The sequence below is a fragment of the Vigna unguiculata genome, chromosome 10 (assembly GCF_004118075.2).
Source record: "Vigna unguiculata cultivar IT97K-499-35 chromosome 10, ASM411807v1, whole genome shotgun sequence".
In the NCBI taxonomy this organism is placed as follows: Eukaryota; Viridiplantae; Streptophyta; class Magnoliopsida; order Fabales; family Fabaceae; genus Vigna; species Vigna unguiculata.
Genome location: NC_040288.1, coordinates 32,313,653 through 32,335,730, shown reverse-complemented (window position 1 = coordinate 32,335,730; position 22,078 = coordinate 32,313,653). Strand labels below are relative to the sequence as shown.

Here is a 22,078-nt window from a genome sequence, read left to right as displayed (position 1 = left end):
CCACTAAAATCTGCTCCAACAATGCAAAATTGAAAAATCACCCTATCCCGCAAATCATCACCTTTCCTCGCTCTCATATCCACTTAAACGAACATCCATCTAACCTCCTAATCCTTCTTCGCATTTATTTCGAAATAGGTAATTCCCTTAATGTCGACTTGCATCAACTGACTAACATTAACTTAAATTATATTCATTGATGATTTCTTCACATAAAGTGTTGAGAAACTTAATGAGATCGTACATTTGACTAGCAACATGTTTATGAACCACTCTTACATGAAAAACTTAGATAAGTTTTTATCAATAGTGTATTCAATGAGTTAGGTGTTAACTTATGGTGGGATAAATTTAATATGAGTGTTAAGGTGTCAAGTGACAAAATCTACAACATATTAAAATATATTTAAAGATTATACATCTTATTAGCCACGTGCCAATTTATATGTATGATTATGGTTTACAATGAAAAGGGAAAATTCACCCTTCTTTATTATCAACTCAGTTCTCATGCTCCACAAGAATACAAGTTTATCTCGAAGCCTTTCAATTGTGGTGGTTAATTTGTATTTTCCAATCTTTTTTGTTTTATGGGTTAATTTTGTGTCGTTAGATATTAAATTGTTTGTGCTTGGTGTTCTTAATATGCTTGTGCTCGTGCTTGTAGTTTGATTTGCTTGATACTGACATATGATTTTATTTGTATTAATTTTGATTATTGATGTTATTTTTTGAAAATAATTTTGGTTGTTTGATGTGTAGGTGATATATGACCTTCGTTGCATTGCCATGTGTGACTTGTTTTAAGTATTTTATCAGTTCTAACAAATCTCATGCTATGTGTTTTAGTGGTCTGTCTTACCTCTTTATTCTAAGAACATATGATTTGAGTTCTTACCAGTCAAGATTGGAAAAAGTAAGACCTTGAATGTGTTTCATATTGTTTTTTGTTTTAGATTATGCAGTTTAATGTTTTTCAATGTTCTCAAAACCTATTTTTTGGTTCTTCATTTATAATTTTGTTTTCTTATTCAATTTGTAGTCTCCTGCTTGATCCAAATTTGTTGTTTTAGAGTAGATTAGTGATTTTAAATATATCTCATGCATACTTATATTCATTCAAATATGATCCAACCATCTACATTGCATAATTCACAGTTTTAGTTCTTAGAGGCATTTTATCAAACAATTTGTTTAGTTTTCTTTTGATTTCTAGACTTGTTTGTTTTATCCTAAATATCATTTGCATATTGCTAAACTTTTGCTCGGTTTGAATGGCCAAACTTATACAAAACAACTACTTAAAAAATCGACTTCCTTGGATTTTGGATATTTGTTTGAATGTTATGCAACTATACAATTCAACAAATTACATTTATTTGAATCTTATTGTTTTTTTGTTTTCCTAGTTTAATAATTTAGTTGGTTGTCTTTTAGTTTCGCATGTTCCTCTTTTATCTGTTGTGCCTGAGATTGGTAGAGTAGTCTCCTTGCATGTGATGAATGTATGAGATTGGTAGAGTACCCTCCTTGTATTTGAATTCTAATATAAGCAACTATGGTTTCAACCTTGGATTGAGTTGTGATTGTTAATTATGTGTATACTTAACCTAATCAAATTGCATTTTCCATCCATTCTCATCATTCCAAACTAATTCCATTCATTGTGGTTTGATAATGCATAGTTAATCATGTATTTTCTGCATTTTAATCTTCATAGCATATTTCCTTACATCATTCATTTTATAGGTTCATTGTGAATTCTAGGAAGAATATCATCACTTCATATAATATTTTCTCATTTTAGCAGATTGCATTAGTTTTGCCCTGTTTTAGTACTTTCATACAGACTCTTTCTGTTTTTTTTCTCTAGTTAGAATTATTTAGTTTGATTCCCCTATCATTGCATCCTTTTATTAGGCTTAATTTATACAAGCACATAACTTATTTTGTCATTGGTTTGAATTTGACACGTGTCGTTCCCTAAACTATGCATTGATACACTGCCAATTTTTGTTTTGATTATGATTGTATGGATTTTGGGTGATTAGACAATTCTATACATGCATAACATACTTAGTTTTAGGTATATAAATTTGTCCCAAATAGTCATTACATAAAACATAGTTTTAGTTCACTTGATGATTAGAGTATGATATATTTATGTATGTTAATATCAAGTATGATGTCAAGTATGATATATCAATATGATATATTTCTAGTATTGTTGTGTATGTTAATATCAAGTATGATATGTTAATATGAAGAGTGAGATATTTCTAGTGTTGTTGTATATGTTAATATCAAGTATGATATATGAACTTTATTGTTTTAGTTTACCATCATGAAAAAGTACTTGTATGTTTTATACAAGTATGAAATGTATTGTTATAATTTAAGGTAGAAAGGTCAATTGCATATGATGGATGCCTGAGATCGGTAAAATAGTCTCTTTGCATGGTCATCATGAAAGAGACTTGTATGGTTTATACAAGTATGAATTGTATTGTTCTAGTTTAAAATAGAAAAACGAATTACATGAGATGAGTGCATGAGACTGGCAGAGTAGCCTCTTTGCATGGTCATCATGAAAGATTACTTGTATGATTTATACAAGTATGAACTCTATTGATTTAGTTTAAAGTAGAAAAACCAATTGCATATGATGAATACTTGAAATTGGTAGAGTAGCTTCTTTACATGGTCATCATGAAATAATTGAACATCTTAACATCTTAAACTCAATACAAATGACATCAAGTTTCTTATATGTGTACTTGATTAAATATTTTTCCATCTTTTCTAAATAAATATAATACTTTGTCTCTCGTTGAACTCCAATACATTTAACAAGACCATGTGAATAATTTTATTTTCTTTAAAAAACAAACATGTGAATAGAATGATACATAAATCAAGAGAAAAAACAAGAAAATAAAAAATATCTTAATAATTTTTTAGTCTCTACTTTGTTTAATTTTTGTGTTTTGCTATTTCTTATAACATATATTATTAAAAGAATTAAAAATCTACATAATTTAATTTCTATAAATTCTCAAATTCTCATTATATATACTATGAATTTTATAAATTCATATGATCAGATCATCATTTATAATTATTAAAATTAACCACTCAATTTATAAATTTTAAAATTATATACTTTTTCTTGACTAATTAAAATAATTTTTAAAGACAAAAATATTTAAAATAACGAATGAAAAAACCGTTCAGGAAATTGAGAAGAATCGGTACAACAAATTTAGTTTAAACATGATGAGTTCTGCTTTGAGTTTTGAACCCGAATTTATATCAGTTACTTGCTGTGAAGGAGTCATTTATTTATGCATTATAATTAAAGAAAATATTTGTTAAATTAAGAAAAGAAAAAACACAGAGTGGTGTGTCAATGCAACATAATGGTCATAATTACTTTTGATGGCAAGTTTCTTAGTTTTCGAGGTATCATTGGTGAGTTTGTGTACGATGTTGTACGGACGAAGTTGACGTGTTTCTAACACTGTACCGTTTTCTCTATTTTTTTTAACTGTGATGCTGTGCCACCACAGTTCCTGCACCACCACCACCCCACTTTCCTTTTCTCCTTTCCCATGCCTCACTTTTCACACTTCCTAAATATCAAACAACTATAACAACCATTATTTATAAACCAAAACCAGAACAAGGTTTACTCTTTCAACATTCACGCTCACTGTTTCTTTCTTCACTGTCATCACCACGTAAATATATATACCAGTGAGTGCATTTTTCATCAAAAAAAAAAAGTGCGGATATGTGTTAGAGGGTAGCAATGTAAATGCATAATTGTTTAATCTTCAGAAGCCACTTTTTGAAGGTATCGAATATTTTTTTTTCTTCTTTTATGAATAATAGTACAAAGAAGATGAGCCACGAAGAAATTTGAAGCTTGCAGTGATGACTGATATATAAATAAAGGTAAAGGTTTCCATATATATATATATATATATATATGGAGTTCCCTGTCGTCCTTTATATGCATATTTTTTTACATGTCCCTTTATAGAAAAATGGAAGCATCATTTTCATATTTTTTGTATTAATGAGGAAATTTCTTTTTGGGACGGTTGGTGTGTTGTTTTACCAAAACAAGCAAGAGATGAGGTTTCGATTTTCCATAACCATGTATAAAAAATAATTTGTTTCTTAAAATGGTGTTGGGAACACAAGGTGGATGAATAAGGAAAGATGTGGTTTCTCTCTTGGCTAAATATAGGTCAAATCCAACTCATTTTTCTTCAACGTATCTCAATTATGTAATGCCATTCACTTTTCCTTCTCTTTCTATTATTTATCTTCAGTTTCTGAGCTTTCTCTTTTGGGTTTCTTGCTTTCTTTGGATTCTTCCCTCTCATTTTCTCTCTTTCCCTTTCCTTTTCTAGCCTCAAACCCTTTACTATTCCTAGCTCCTTCTCTTGCTTACAAAGATTTCCTTTGATTTTGCCAATTTGGTGCAAATCTTCACCCTTTTTGGTACCTCTACTTTTTCCTTTACTTACTCAGAGAGGCCTGCTTCTGTTTTTTCCTCTGGTGAGTATTTCAGCAGCAGAAGAAAAAAAAATGAACTTTTTCTCTTTGGGTGTTTAGATCCTTTGCTGGGAAGAAGCTTCAATTTGCTCATTTTTTCTTTTCATAATGTTTGTAGGGATTTTGTTTCTGTCATAGTCTTTATTTTCTTCTATACTTTTTCTTTGACTTAACCTCCTTTCCTTCATAAATATTTCACTTGCTTTTTGGAATTTAATGAACCCTTTGACTAGTACCACTTCTAATCTCTTGCATTTTTCTATCAGCTAAAGCTTTCTGTGTCTTCTTCAACTCTAACTCGGAGAGGGTTCATATTTGCTGCAAATCTTTCCATTTCTCCATCATCACAAGGTTCAATTTCTTGGCTTGCTCTCTCTTATTCACCCAATATAGTATGTATGCGTATAAACTATTTGTTTGAGTGTCTATGAAAGTAATTTTCTGGTATTTTGGGTTCTGACGATTCTATGAGCAGAAAGTAGAAGAGATGGTGAGAGGAAAGACTCAAATGAAGCGTATAGAGAACGCAACAAGCCGGCAAGTAACTTTCTCGAAGCGGCGAAATGGGTTGCTGAAGAAGGCTTTTGAGTTATCAGTTCTGTGTGATGCTGAGGTTGCTCTTATCATCTTCTCTCCAAGAGGGAAGCTCTATGAATTTGCTAGCACCAGGTACCAGTATTCTCCTCCTTCAACTTTCCCTTTTCTTGTGTGAATTAATGCTTCTGCTTCTGGTAATTATAGCACCCCTCTTGAAACCAAGATCAGTTACTTTAATCTGTGAGCTAGTAAATTTCATGCATACCTATAACACACATATGCATGTATATACTGTTATGTAGCTGTCCTAAACACGAATACACAGTGGTGGATACTGCATAGGATCTGGTTTTATTTGTTATTTGTACTTTTTGTATTATTTTTTTGGGTTGGATTGTTGGAGCTAATCAAAGAGATTTTCATGGAAAACTTGAAATAATGCATGAACCTACATGCTAATACACACCCTATAAAACAATAGTTACAATTTGATTGAAAGAAGGAGATAAAGAGAAATGGTGACTGTCAGTGATTGTGTATACCAATTGGCGATTATTCATATATAATTACTTGACATCAAGAGACAAAATTGACTGTAGTTGGCAATGTTTGAGATCTGCAATGAACTTGTTTAGAGCTTAACACAATGAAGCAAAACTTCAGACCTCCTCAACCAAAGGTTGGTGGAATGAATAAAGGAACCTTGTTCCCTCAGTAACGAGCAAAGAATGAGCTTGTACATGTAGGTTAGTGATTAGTGATGTATCATATGTACTGAAAACTGACATTTACAATATTCATGGGAAGGAGAGAGAGATAAAGATATTCTTGTGCAGTACCACATAACGATGATTTTGATTCCTCCTGTGATATCAACTGATCAATAAGTATTTTATTTAGAATTAACTGTAGGGTCGACCCTACTTTTTATCATCGAACAATGTGAGGAAAACCTTAATGTGATGTTCCAAAAATAAAGAAAAGGAAAATGTAACTCTATCTGCAAGAAGCTAGTGTTGCTCCATGAAATAATGTGCAGTGTGGTTTAGTATAACGAGTTCACACATTCTAAGGTGTATAATATTATTATTGGTCGAAGAATCTATGTATATATACATATATATATATATATATATATATATATATATATATAGAAAGTTTTTCTTTTTTGTATGAATCATCGTGCAGGTGCATTCATAACATTAAATACCACAATTCCTTTTATATATGAATTACTCTAGCCTTCTTATATTTGTATTTGTTTATTTGAAACTGCAAATGTTGAACTTAAGATCCAGTCTTAAGTAATCAAGTCCCAAACAACAATGTAGCTAAGACTCATATGTGCAACAACTTTGAAGTCACAGTGTTTTATGCATATATTCTTAAGTAGACAAGATTTTCTAGCTGGAATTCAAACTTTGGAGCTTCTCTTTGTTGGAGCACTTGAAAATTGAAAGTTTCAACATTTCCTATAATAAACTAAGTTAAGGGTGTATATGATTACAAAGCATAATGAAATGCTGCATAAAATAATTGTGTTGTCTGCAAACTGACTTTGGAGAAAGGGCTAAAAAACAAGAAGAAACTTATACATGAACATAACACTTTGCTATGCTTTTTCCTACAAATTTATTCATGTGGTTTTCTGAAATTTACTTAATTTTTAGTACTATTCAGTTGTGTCTGTTTTTCCTTTTTTGAGGGGGCAGAGGGGTGTGGTGGTGATGATTGGCTCTCTTAATTAACCCTTTCTGAAATGCTAAGGAAATTAAACAAAATGAAAAATGGACTGAAACACAAAATGATGTGAGAAGACATGCATTCAAATGAACTTATCAGTATTAATTTCTTCTGTCCCTTCTTACAGGAACAATGAGAAATATCAATTGAAAACGGAACTTCTTATACCTATAACAAATTTTACATCCACTAGGAAAAACGATGCATATTGATGTATCTTTTGGATCACTATTTTTTTCCCCTTAAGTTACAAGTTATCATGGTGTTAGTATCTACTCCAAATAAAAGCTTTTATAAAACCTTGCAAAATATACTATTATAATGAATATATGACTTAAACTCTCTAGATGGCTTTTATATATAGCTCAACCTTTTTTGTTGTAGGAGAATGAAAGTAGTTGATTATACTCTTTGCCAAGGTAAAAATATTTTACAACATTCATTTGGGACCAAGAAAGATTATCTTATTAAGGGTTGATGTCATAACAATACTCAATGCTAAAATGTTTTCAGTAAACCATTTCTTTAGTTAAAGCTTACATTCTCTTCTATGTTTCTATGTGTTCCTTAAATTGTTTACAAACACTTGTTTGCATTTTCTTTACTGTTAGATTTCCAACCATTTTTCTTTGAATTTTATTTTCTGCTTCTGTCTTCTTTTTGCAGCATTTACAAAACAAGTTAAAAGTTTTCAAATTTTGGGAACTAAAATATGGTAAAAAGTTATACATAGGCTTATATGTTATGTTTTTCTATGCAGTTTGCTCTTTTGGTCACTCAGTACAGATAAATCAACTTCCTTCTTTACTCAACAAGTTGACTTCAGTAAACAGTATTAATAAAAATAAAAATAAAATAAACTACAATTTAATTTCTTCAAGCTAATATCAAAAGACTTGGTTTCTTTTACCCCTATAAGAAAATAGGGGTCCTATATTTCTTTTAGTCTTTTATTTTGATGCATTAATATAATAACATTCATTAACTAAAAGATTAACAGCATTTTTCTCTCACGAAAACTATTAAAGGGTTTTTAATGTACTAAGACTCTAGAACTATATTCATGTTAAAGAAAATGCTTTATATTTTGTATCTCATAAAAAGTTTACTTTATTTTTACTTTCATTCTGATTATAAAAGAGAGTTGCTAAAGTAAATAACAACATAAAATATGTTCACAATTAATTTGTTGTATACATGTTTGACATTCTCTTATGAAAATTGACAATAAATATCCCATAGTTTGGTAGAAAGAGAGGAGAAAATAAGAGATCATTAATTTCAGTTTTTTTTTTTTTAATTTATCTATTCTCTACTTTTACTCTCTCTTTTTTCTTTTCCTGTAAACTAAATACACATGAGAGAGAAAAAAAAAAAAACAGTACTCTGAAATCAAACACCGTTATTTCTTTCCTTGTCAAGATGTCACCTCTGATACAAAGAAGTATTTAATTAAATGCAATAGTTCAGCTTTAACACTTAATCCCTCCAATAAGTGCACTTCTATATATTACAGTCATTATAGTTTGTCAGATGGAATTGTCCTTCATCCTCACAGAACTGAACATCTTAGCCTCTTTAATAGAGTTCCTAGTTCAGACCAAACATAGTAGAAAACCGAAACCTTCTATCACGTGATCAAAACCAACACATTATTATCCTTCTATATAAGGTTGAAAAAAAGGTTTCCTCTTAATGGTTGTAGTTGAAAAACTCTTGATTCAGATACACTTCTGCAATACTTTTATTGTCTTATTAGGTTGTTTTTCATGTAGTTTATTAGCTGGGTATTTGGTAGAATAGAAATAAGTGATAAATAGAAAGATTAAAAATAAATGAAAAATTATAAGTAGACATGTCCTAATTTTCTTTTATGAGAAAATTAATTTAAAAGATACATGACTATAAACTTATAAATAGACATGCCTTATGACTATTTTTTATCATTAAAATTAATTTATTTTACTAAGCATGTCTATTTATTGGCATTGACTGAGAATTCATATACATGAGATACAGAAGATACCTCTAACCTGCCAACCAATGTAAATATAAAGAAAATTTTAATATTGTTTTAGTAATGCCATTTTTATTTTATTAAAACTCTATCCCTTGAATCATGTCATCTCCTCCCAAAATCCTTCATCTGTAATATGCATGAAGCTTAAAAATTTTGAAACTCGAAATTATGTAGGGTTGGAATTAAGTTCATTTTATCTAAGTGTTGATATGAAGACATGTTATGAAGTATGATTTAAAGGGATTTGGTTGTAAGTAATAAATTTTGGCTAAGTTTTGGTTTGTGATTACACTAGAATAGCTTTTATGAAGTACTTTTCAACCATCCTTGATTAGTCTAGGGTTTTTTCCTATCATGAAGAATCGTAACAAAATTGCCACAAGACACTCCAGAAATAACCCTTGTATGTGTTTGGTTGGATGAAGAAAAATAAATAAATTTAAAATAAGTAAAAAAGAAGAAAACTTTTGAATTATTTTCTAGAAATAAGTCTTCGTTTTCATTTAGCAATCATATATAGTTTCCCTTTGACAAAGGGAGGATTTTGTTTTACATTCACCCTATCATAACATTAATTTATTTGAATGCATAAAGATTAACAAAAATGCAATTGTTTGTGTGTTCTTATTTACTTGTATATTCATTTTAATTGCCTTTGTTTTATGTAAAAGTAGGTATGTATAAAAGGTTGGAGATTCTAAATACTCCATATCTATTAATTATTATTGAAAAAGAAAATATATGCTTTTGAAAATATTTTACTTTCAAGTTGAATTTAACATTGGTTAAACATAAGTTAATTTTGAAGAAACATACTTAATTTTATTTGAGCTAAACCTTGAAAGGTTAAATTGAATCATTACTAATCCACTCAAAGCAATAATAGAATCATAGAAGAATCTTAAGCAAAACTCAAGGATGAGAATGAATTCTTATAGGGATCTTAATTTTCAGTTTTCTTTTTGGGAATTACCACTTCAACTTTTATACAAGAATAGAAGAAAAGAGGTTCCATTACAAGTTTCACTCTAGACAGAAATTTGAGTTCTAATATCACTTGCAGAACATAAATTCTGAGCTTAGTTGCTATTTATGTGTTTAATAACCAAAAATTTGAGTTCTAATCTGCAAGTGTTTTATAGCTTACTTAAATACAGATCATGTGAAAATTCCTCTTGATTTGGTGTATCTCTTATTCAAAAATTACATAAAAACTGATAAAACATTTTCCAGGAAATATTTCATATTTCTTTGGTGGTTCATATCTCTTTTATTTGAGTACATGGCTTTCTTAAGTAAATATGGTCAATTTTGTTATATCTAATGTTAATTCAAGGTCGTGTTTGAATGTTGTTACATTACTCTTCTCTGGTTTATTCTATACATAAATTTTAAAAATAAAATCATTAATGATAAATAAATATATACCCTCAAAAAGGTAAACACAAACTAAATATAACAAAAAAGTTCTAAGTAAATCAAGTTTTGTCTGCCATGATTGCAACATCGTCATAGTGATGTAGTTGATACCAAAACTTAAAAGCACTTTGACCTAAACTTATTAGGGTTGACCTAGTAGTAGGAAGTTTGAACAGTATGTATAAAGACTTAGATTCAATTCACTCTGTGGTCATTATGTAAAAGAGATATTTCAATCATAAAATTATTTACTTGTCACAGTATTTTACAAAGAAGTTATATGATAAACTATAATGATTTAAATAACTACATAATTATGCATATATATTTAAGCATTCAATCACAATCTCTACATTTTTTTTTTCAATCAAAATTTATTACTTTTCATTTTCTTTTTATGTAAAGGGAGAGAACCCCACATGGTTGAAGAACTCAAAGAATATTAAGAGCTAAAGAGAAAAAAAAAATTATAATGATATAGCATGATAGAAGAAGAGAAAGAGAGAAATAATGAATATAATTAGGTGTCAGAAAAATTAAGTGTTAAAAAAATCATTGTTTTTGTTTGCATGTAGACATATATAAGTGATCGTCATAAAGAAATAGTTTGACTCATTTTAATTTTTCATAAGTACTTTTTTGTCATGGTGTGTTTGTTTTTTTGCATTTTGTTTTCTTTCAAACATTATTTGGTCCGTAGTTTATGCATTCAGTAACTTTCAAACCAAATAGTTAGTTGAACCAAAGAAGAGATGAGAAGAACATAAATTTTTTCACCCCATTAATAACAATGATAAAGTATATTAAAGTGTGAGTCTAAGTTACATATTAGTTAGAAATAAGAAAGTTGCGTATTTTATAAGAAAAAATATTCATAAATTCATTGTCTTAAAGGTTTTGGGTTGAAGGTAACGATAAATCTCTTATCTGGACTGAACTCAAGTCTCATTGTTGTTGATTAGAAGTGTCTAAGAGAGTCAACCAAGCTCACACACACATGTTGGCTCACTACAGATTGAGTATAATCAAAATACTCATCTATTTCATCAAACATTATTATAAAGATAGTAGTTGAAAATTAAAACATCACCTACACAATTTAACAAATAAATAAATTAAACATTCAAACTGTTAAAATATTTGAACTACATTCAAGTCTTTAAATAGTAAACAATTGTAATAAAAAAACTTATGAAAAAAATGGTAAAAAACAATAAAGGATCGTTTAACCCGCCACCTAAGTAAATCATGACCCACATTAAAAAAATTGATTTTTTTCCAACCTAACATTGCTTGAGCCCATGGCAAGCCGAGTTGGGCCACGAGTTTGAACTTATTTTGATATCTTTATTGTTCGAACTCCTCGGTGAAACCTCCCCTGAAAAAAACACATTAGTGGTATCAAAGTCTAGTTCATCTTGCTAGTCGGTTCAAACTAGAATAATATGGGTTAAGAATCCTAAATGTGGAGATTCCTTCTATCGAAAGTTTTTCTGGTAGGAGTTTCAAACAAGCATGTTCTCTTGAGGTACAACGACCATATAAGAAAGTCATTGTTGAGGTATTGATGTTTGGAAATGTTTTCATTAAAGGGGAACATACTAATGTGAAAGAAACTCGTCCTTGAGGAGATTATTAAGAATCTAAATATTAGTCTAAGTCCCACATTCAGTAGATATGAGATAGTTGAACATCTTACAAGAAATAAAACACATAAATTCATTGTTTTATGGTTTTGTGTTAAAGATGAAGTCAAATTTCTTATATAAGGTAGGCTAAGATCTGATTATTGTTAAATCTCCGCAGTGAATCTTCTCCTAAAAAAAACATCACCTATGTGAGAATGGTTACATTGTGAAAGAAATATTAATATTTTTTAACCAAGACAAGTTCACTACAAGAAAATGTCTTATTAGTAACCAATTTTAGTGACTAAAAGTTATTAGTCACTATAATGACCAATTTAGATACCATTTTACAAAATTAAAATTTATTGGTTACTAAAATAGTCACTAAATTTGTCACTAATTAATTAAAGACCAATTTAGTAACTAAGTTATTTTGGTAGCCAAAACTTAGGTAGCTAATTTTTAGTGACCAGTTTTCTTTGGTAGCCAAAACTATGGTAGCTAATTTTAGAAACAAATTTAGTGACCAATTATAATTTTTTATTCATAATAGTAACTATTTTAGTAACCAATAATTTTTTTACTTTGTAAACTTGTATTTAAATTAGTAATTATAGTAACTAACAACTTTTAGTCACTAAAATTACTTACTAATGAAGCATTTTCTTGTAGTGGTTATATTACTTATAACCTGTAATATATACTTATTTCTTATAATAAATAAATTCTCCTAATGAGAACTCATGAATGTACGAAGTAAAGAATATAATATATATATATATATATATATATATATTATTTTATCCACAGTAACTAATAATAAAATAGGAATGAGATGTACACAAAATGGAGAAGATAAATATATTAAGACACTTTGGATCTATTTTCTTTCCAAAAAGTAAAGTAAAATCTTTTTACATCACTATACTAATTGAAATCCAACCTAGATTAACATCAAACTAATATTAATATTTATTATCCTAGCTAGTATTAATTGACACTTAACGATCTAAAGACAGACACAAAAGTCATCATGTGCTTGTTTATAGAAACTATATTAACTAGCTTCTTCAGAAGATGAAAATAAAAAAGTCCTAAAAAGTGAATAATAAAGAAGATTAGTGTTAAGGCCGAGGTAAGAGTATTAGTATGCTTGAATAAATGTTTAAAGATAAATTTAGAATATTCAAATTTAGAAGTTTAAAATCTTTAGAAGTTACTGACATGTCTTTAGAGTACGATACAGGAGAAGTTGAGTTAAGAATACAGAACTTTAAATTTAGGTTGTAATTTAACTGAGATTACTTAAAAAAAGGTAATTTGAATTTTAAAATAAGGTATAAGAATATATCAATTTAAAAAAACTTATTAAAAGGATTTATAATTTCGATTTTGAAGGATTTATAGAATATAACATTATAGGATTTGAAAGGATTTTATGAATTTAATAACAATTAAAGAATTTTTAATATTTTAAAAAATTATATAAATTTCCTATTTTTGCCTTTTTTTTCCAGTGAAATTCATTTTTATATATTATTCTATTATGTAAAATTCCATAAAGTTAAAGAGTGTTTAAGTCGCACTTAGTGTTGATATTACGTTAATGATCCGAGGTAACAAAGTTTAATTGTAGTTTTATAGGTCATAAGTGAAAACAATAATTTGTTCTGTGGTAGATAAAATGTTAAATATCTAATTAAAAAGTTAAGTGTTCATTGTTTCTAGTAAAAGTAAACAGAGTTTGTTAAGTAAGAAATTCCAAAATGACTATCACAATCAATAAGAATTAATGCAAATAAATGATAAGGCTTGAATTTACTAAAAGTAAACTGAATTTATTGAATAAGACATTACGAAATAACTAACACAATTAATAAAAATTAATGCAAATAAATGATAAGGTTTGAATTTAAAGGTGTAAACCCATTTTATTGTATTCTTATATTGTATTTAAAGTTATAATCTCATTTAATCGATAACTTCGAATAGAAAGATTTTATACTGATTTAATAGGAAATTTTTTACTGAGACAAAATAATAGAAATGGTTAAAGTAATTACTTTTAACAACTTTTTAGTATATCCATAATGATATTTGCAACTCTTGTTTCAAAGAATACAAAATAATTTTGTTTGTTTTTTATTTTCTAACTTTTTTATAACACTTGTGGATACTCGTTGACACACTTGGATATATATATATATATATATATATATAAATAAATTGCAGTAGCTTTTAAATAGATATTCATACCATTCACAAGAATAATTAAGTTTTTGGAAGATTAAAAAAAATTATTTTAAAACTTAAACCCTAACCTTTTTAGTTAATTATCCTAAAAGATTTATTTAATGGAAAGAGCTAGGGTTTTTGTTTTCAAACAATGCTTGAAAATAGGACAAAAGAATTCCATGTTATCATATATCTAAGATTGAGAAAAAGTCTCAATAAATTTAGAAAAATCTCATATTTAGGTGAGATAGTCTCACAGAAATATTCTACTATATAACTGGTATTTTAAATATCATACAATTTATTAATCTTTTAAAATCTCATTTGAATGGAAATATATTTTGTTAATTTTAAAAAACAAATTCTGATAGTCATGATGATATATTATATTTTTTTATTGTTTAAAAATCGTGATATGAATAGATTTTTTTCTTCTATAAAAAAAAAATCTTTTTAAAGTCTCAGTATAGAATAACCTTTATATAAATAAATATATATAACACAGTGAAATATTGTAAATGGTGGATTGAACTCCCAAGAATCACCTACTTTCTTCCTCCAACTCATAGTCTTGATATGCTTCGGAATATCATATTTCACTTTTTAATCTATTTTAGAATTAATTATGTCTGCATTTTACAATTTGAATTATTTCCTCTTTACACATTGGAATATTTATTAAGCAAAAAAACATCAAAGTTAAAAAGAGCTTAGTAGTAACTAACAACTAAATAAAGTACTGTCATTAAAAAGAATTTTTTCGCTGCTAAGCTATAATTTGTTTTTAAATAGTATGAAGATTATATGCATGGAAGTTAATGAATTTGTCACTTTTCTGTCTGACATTTCATTGGTTTCAACTATTTATATTGCATTGAAATTATAAGTACTAGAAAATTTAAATTTTTCCTTCACTCTTTTCATTCTCTTAGCTTGTTTTTGAAACAGAAGTTAAGATATTGATTATGTGTTGATCTATTTAGTTTTGGGTTTCTCATGATACAGCACGCAGCAGTCAATAGAACGATACCGCAGACATACCAAAACTGAAACCTCAACTTCATTCAGATCAGTTGACCAAAACATGCAGGTATTTACATACTTTCTCACATCATTGTTCTCATGCTCATAGAATGTGTATGCTTTTAGTTTTACCTGTTTTTGCTTGTTCGATTTGTTGTTTGCATGTAAGAATACTTTTGGATACAAAAGTGTTTTTGAGTGAAAAAGTTCTACATTTCTGTCAGAAAAGCTTAGGAAAGCACTTCTCATTAATTAAGAAGTGAACTTTAAACGTAACTCAACTTTACAAAATTAGCGTGTAAGATGAGATTTGTACTTATTTATATACTATGAAATTTTCTTATTCCTAGTTGATCTAAGATCTTCAATGCATCCCCTTCATTCTAAGGTGTATGCATCTCGATAGAGGCCGATAACAGGTTGAACGATATGTTCAATAAATAACAAATCTCGATAGGATAGGTTATAATCCTTAACTTTGTTTGATATTATGTTAAAAAGTGAACTTTAAGTCCAACTCAAGCTTACAAAATCAGTTTGTAAGATGAAGTTTGCACCCACTTATATATTATAAAAATACCTTATCTCTAGTTGATCTACGACCTCCAACATTTCTAGCTTTTATCCAAATAGGTTTGAAGACTAAAACATAGAAGCCTTTGGTGTACCATACATCACCGACTGATTTTACTTTCCTAGATTGTTTTTCCAACTAAGTTTGACCTTGTTTGGCAAATGATGTTTAACTTCCTAGTATAAGTGGTGCTATTGACACCATGCTTTAGTATTGAGGATGATTTATGTGTTCTGCTACTTAAACAAAAAAATTGTTTGTGGTGACTCTCTCTTAGGATTTGGCCTGTTCAATGACTTAACCTAGCAAGTCTCACATTAAGATTCTACTAGAAATATAATTTCAACTAAAGATTGAGAGCATAAATACTTTGGTGAAATGTCTTCTAATAAATGACTAAAACTAATTTCAATATAACCAGAGCAATAAATATATATATATATATATATATATATATATATATATATATATATATATATACTTGTTCTCAAAGGATGTTCTCAAAAGAGTATGTTTAATATCTCAATTTAATTAGTTGTAAAATACACTTTATCATAGTAAAGTTTAATAAGTTTATCGTGTTATTCGTCACCATACAACTATTATTTTACCTATAAATACTCATGCTCAACATGTCAAATTCTTGATGTGAGTTGTATATCGGAGATTTACATTATTTAGAGTTATGATTAAAGTATTGTATGTAATTGGATGTAAATCTAACTTTATAGATTGATTTTTTTGAAGTTGAATTAAATTTTTGTTGCATATCTTACCCACTAAAGATATAATCAAATTATGGTATATAAATGAATATAAACCTCACTTTTAAAACTAGTTTTGTTAAAGGAATTGTAATATGATATCATAACCAATTCTAGTAGTTAAATTTATTGTGTCATCTCCTATCGTTATTAAGTCTCATTCTCAAGATGTCAAAATTTTAGCATTAGGAAAAAAGTATAGAAAATCTCAAATCAATTAGAGATATGATCAAATTATAACTTTTTTTTATCAGTAATAATGAATGTATTAATTGAAAACACTTTGGACATTCCAACCCTTTTACAAAAACATCTGAAAAGAAGGTTCAAACAATAAGATTTTACACGAAGAAGTTAAGGATAGAAATGTAAATAATAGATAAACACACTCATTGAGTTTTCTTTCTTCCATTCCTGCTACACTTTATAGATTTGAAAATTTGAAACCTTCAGGTGTTTCTTTCTTTAGACAGATTGACTCTCAGTATCTCCACCTGCAACAAAGTAGAAACACTCTAGACTAAACTATTTTTATTGTTTATCCCTAACAAGTTAAATTGTCGAAAATGCTTTTTTGGTATATTTTGGTGTATCATGACAATGTCAACCCATTTATTGCACAACTTTCACAAGTTTTTTGCTACTATACAATCAAAAAATAGGTATTGCTTTGATTTCTCACACATACACACGTGACTTGTTGCATCTACCCCTCTTTTGAACACGTTATCACAAATTGCAACTCTATTAATTACTAGGTCAACCTATAACTTAAAAGAAAAGACAATCGGCATCTTACAAATGAGTTTTTATAGAATTGGACTTATATATACTTTCTAACGTCTTTCTTATACTTTTGTTTTATTTTAGCGAGCCCATTTTAATTAAAAGAAAAAGAAAAAAAAAACTTGTTTTGTCATTTTTCAATAATTTACATCTCTAATAACTGGGGTGTGATGATTTATGGGCTCTAAATGGTGAGGAGATTTGGTAGTATTACTTTGATGCTTATGTATATTTTTAATCTGTAATTTGTCAAGGATGCTAAAGTTGTGAAGCTCAGTGTATGGATATTTTCCAAGAGTATGTTTTAATCTGTAATCTGTAATTAATTAAGGGTTGTATGTTTTTTATATGGATATGGATTACTACATCTCAAATTCTTTTTCACTGCTAAAAAAATATCCCAGAAACTATAGTATACTAAAGTTAACCTCATACTAATTGCAATTGGCAATGAAAACCTACCAAAAAGAAGTGACTCCTGAGTAAGTTTGCAAATCTCATGAACACTAGAAACTAATGAATTTGCAGGAAAGAGATTCACTGAGACACACATGAGAGTGAAACAACTAACAGCACAATTTTTCTTTTCTATTAGTAATTACTAAAATATAAATAAAAGAACAAGGTATTAGTGTCGGGAATAATCTAACTATGGGTCAAAATTTCACATTGGATAGAAATGACAAAATTAAACATTATAGAAGAGAAAATACTCATAAATCTATTGTTTTAAAGTTTTGGATTAGAAGTAGTGTCAATTATCGTCTTTTTCAATATAATTTCTTTTTTTATTCTTCTTATATGTATAATCACCTCCCTTACAATAAGATTGCCTTAAAAACCTTAATCATGACTCTGTCATAGTACCATCATGGATTTCCTCAAAATCTATAACAATATATAAAGAAGATTTCCTTTTGTGTCCACATTTCATAATATCAATTCTACCCTTTATAATATAATTATTTATTAAACTTTTTAAAATTAACAGTTATTTTTACCTAGTTTTATAAAATTGTTTATCTTTTTTTCTCTTTTTTTATTTATCAACAATTAATTTCTTTATTTATTTCACTTTATTTTTAATAAATATAAATTTATTTTATATATTAATTTAATAATATTACATTTTTATCACTTACTAACATAATATCATTTATATTTAAAAAATATGTACACACAGACACGATTTTATAATAGCGCCTGTGTATACTAGCGTACGCTAGTGACCATCAAGTTGAATCCATCAATTTCAAAACATTCTTGAGGTCTCAACCATGTTGTTCAAAAGACAGTCCAACCATCACAGTTTCCTTCAAAGATCAGCCAAAACCCATCACTCAAAACAATAGTATACCCAAGAGGTAATCCTTCATAGTAATATTATTCAACACATTCAAAAAATATAAAATAACTATAGAACTCCAAGTTCAATGAAAGAGTGATATTAATTAAGATAATTATTGACATCCCACATAATAATATTTCATATTTTAAGAAGTTTGTTACTTCATCCAATAAAAGAAATATAATAATGAAAATGGTCACTAAAAAGTGTAAGTTATGCACTTTCAACTTTGGAGAACCCTAACTAAACATTAGGGTTAATTAAATGAAATCCTCTAAGAACCCATCAGAAAAATCTACTAAACATTTCTTCTCGTCATCATTTGCTTACATAGCCACTACTAAAAATCTCTACTTTTGTACTCAAAACAAATTTTCAACTGAACCTAAACAATTGCTTCTTCACTTTACATTAGTCATCATTAAAACTAATAAATGCTTTATATATACTGTAAAAAAAAGTTTACCAACAAATAATTGAAAAAATTAGTAAGAAAAATCTGTAATTAATTTTTAATTAATGTGTAATAATTCTTTATTTTTCAAAGTGCTTTCCCTTATTGTCGGAGAGATGAAGCCTTTTTTTAAAAAAAAAGCAATTTTGGATAAAAGTAAAAAATTATTCCCACATCGACTTTGTATTACCTTTGTTTAAGACAGGTAGAAATTGTTTCTTCTTAGGAAGCTTCATTTGTTGTTTTAGTTAAGTGCTAATGCTTTTTATGTATAACCAAAATACAATTTCTCAATCTTACAAAATCAATTTGTAAAATAAAGTTTAGATCGCATGTAACTTTTAAGAATATATTAACAATTTCATTATCATGTAAAAATGTATATATACTTTGCAAAGTTAATTCTACTTACTTTATTTTCTTATCATATCACTGTTTCAACTTAAAGTGCCGAGATTTGAATAACTTGTCTAATAATATTTTGCAGCATCTGAAGCTAGAAGCAGCAAACATGATGAAGAAGATTGAACTTCTTGAAGCTGCAAAACGGTTAAGATTTTTAAATTCTATTCACCTTGACAAATTGTTTATTTTCACTCATTCACTCACAATGGAAGAACATGGTGCATTGTGATTTCATTCCTTCAGGAAATTCTTGGGAGAAGGTGTGGGGTCTTGCTCCGTTGAGGAATTGCTACGGATTGAACAACAGTTGGAGAGGAGTTTAAGTATTGTTCGAGCAAGAAAGGTTAGAATGATTAACCATTTTACTATTAAAATTTCTAAAAGTTATATTTGATATTTAAAAATCTCAATTTTCGTTCTTCAGCTCCAGGTTTTCAGGGAACAAATTGAGCAACTCAAGCAAAAGGTAACATGTCTGCATTTCTTCAAAATGGTTGCAAGTTATAGCCTCTTTTGTATCACTGAGAAGTGGAAAAATGGATTTTTGCTATGGTTGAGAGAGATTAAAACTACTTTCATTTCAGAAGTAACAGTGTTTTTTCTCAATTTATGGCTTCAAACGTGTGATTTTGTGTTGAAATTCGTATAGTACTTCTGTATATTTAAACCAAACAAGCATTTAGCAGCATATTTGTGACCAATTATGAACCTGAAGGTTTGTCTTAGAAGCATCACTATTCTGTATTATTCTGTGTTTATGATGCCTGAAAAGTTGCTTCAAGGTTCAATTCCTTTTCCATAAGTTCTGAAAGCTGGAAAAAATACATCAAAGAGATTCTGACTGAAGTGTTTGTAATTTAATTCAGGAAAAAGCCCTAACAGATGAAAATGCCAAGCTCACTGAAGATGTAAGGCTCACTGAGAAGGTAAAGTCACTGCAATATTTGGAATCAGTTCATTTGGAGTTTGAGATTTTTTTTTTTATATTCTTCAAATGGTAACAAAAATAGAATAGCATGAACTTCAAGTTTTTTAGGTCAAATACATGAAAAATCCCCCATAGTTTTCATATCTCAGTAGCATAAAACAGAAATTTTGTGCAGCATGGCATGCATCTACAGGTAGCAGCAACAAAGGATCAGAATGAAAATCAACCCCAAAACTGTGCAGAAAGTAGTCCAAGTTCAGATGTGGTGACTGAATTGTTCATTGGACTTCCAGATACAAGAACAAATTTAGGCCTCTCTAATCAGGTCTAGTAGAAGATTGTTTAATCTCTGGCTATGCAAAATTGAAATAAGGGTAAGATCTAATTGTATCATCAATGTATATGTGTCCTAGATGCTCTTGAAAAGAGAATCATAGAATAATTCTAAATCTTCTTATCTTACAGTATCTTTCTGATAATCCTTCTAAATTATCAATCACATGAAGAAAGTATTAAATATTTTTGGTGTTTGAAAAGTGTTAAATGTTTTTGCATTTCTATTTGATACTTTCTTTATGTGAAGAATCAAGGAAATTATTGGAAGGATTTTGTATGATGTTGTATTATTTTAAGTGATAGTGGTAACTGTGTTGTGGGAGTGATTTGTTTTACTCCACAGTATCCTCAAACCTATGGGCCAAAATGACCCTTTTCTATTCATACTTATATTTTGGACTCACCAGTTTGTAAGGTTGTTAAATGCATGACTTTCCTTCATTACATTTCTGCTGCAATTCTACATTTTAAGAGAGTAAGAACAAGTGAAGTAACATTTTAAGTTTTTTATTCATGGAGTAAATCTTTCACCAGTATTTACAGCCCCTCATTCACTAAAAAGAAAAATTACTTTGCTTCAACTTGGTATTTAAGTTGTGAACTTTCTTCATATAAGATACTACTAAAAATTTTCATGAGAACTTTTTTATAAATTTGTTAAATAAATTTTACAAGAAAAGATTTTTTTTTATTATTTTTTCTAAAAATTTTAATCAACTAATTCTTTTATGGATAATTATTTCTTACAAAATTATAAAATTATATTAAAATTTATTATAAAATTGTAAAGTTTGTGACAAAATTGAATAGTGAATAAGTGTAACGAATTTCGTGGAAGAATCGTATCATCGCTAACTATTTGTCACAAAAAGTCTCTAAAACCAAATATGGGGTATGCATTTAAAATATAATGCATAGACATCCATTATTTCCTTAAGCGATTCCACTTAAAGTAAAAATAAAAAAGGCCTAACGAACCGTATTTTGAAAGTTCAATTCTTTATAATTTATTATCTTCTTGTTTTGGTTTATTCTATTTTATAAGAAATTATAAATTTAGAATTTAGTTTTCTTATTGATTGTTTCAGGTAAATTAAATTTTATTTTTTTAAGAAAATGTTGCAGATTTAAATTTTATAAAATAATAATTACGTTATCCATTTTTGTGTATTTCTTTAATTTAAAAAATATAATAATGCACGTTTATCATGAATGTTACTTTAAGTGCCATTAAAAATGTGTAATATTTAATTTTAAAATGTTTGTTGGCTTACTTTTAGTTGGAATATGTTGCACATATTTAAAATTACAA

General features: G+C 28.2%; 1 protein-coding gene across 2 annotated transcripts; it reads left to right on the top strand.

Annotated features, from left to right (window-relative positions):
- The first annotated feature begins 4,189 nt into the window (after positions 1-4,189).
- On the top strand, positions 4,190-21,210 carry LOC114166445 (MADS-box protein SOC1-like). 2 transcript variants are annotated; one of them, XM_028051180.1, is made up of 9 exons: positions 4,190-4,295; positions 4,833-4,917; positions 5,042-5,235; positions 15,154-15,238; positions 19,585-19,646; positions 19,746-19,845; positions 19,927-19,968; positions 20,369-20,428; positions 20,606-21,210. In XM_028051180.1, the coding sequence occupies exons 3-9, from the start codon at positions 5,054-5,056 to the stop codon at positions 20,759-20,761; spliced, it is 687 nt and encodes a 228-aa protein (XP_027906981.1). In that variant the 5' UTR covers positions 4,190-4,295; positions 4,833-4,917; positions 5,042-5,053; the 3' UTR covers positions 20,762-21,210. The 2 variants fall into 2 exon arrangements, with proteins under 2 accessions (XP_027906981.1, XP_027906980.1); XM_028051179.1 differs by lacking the exon at positions 4,190-4,295 and adding an exon at positions 4,298-4,569.
- Positions 21,211-22,078: the final 868 nt, after the last annotated feature.

What these genes read in the sequence shown, in the direction of transcription:
- LOC114166445 (XM_028051180.1), top strand. Translation starts at nt 5,054, where the DNA reads ATGGTGAGAGGAAAGACTCAAATGAAGCGTATAGAGAACGCAACAAGC. An exon ending in TATGAATTTGCTAGCACCAG is followed by an intron (nt 5,236 to 15,153) that starts GTACCAGTATTC and finishes CTCATGATACAG; the next exon opens with CACGCAGCAGTCAATAGAAC. An exon ending in TTGAGCAACTCAAGCAAAAG is followed by an intron (nt 19,969 to 20,368) that starts GTAACATGTCTG and finishes AATTTAATTCAG; the next exon opens with GAAAAAGCCCTAACAGATGA.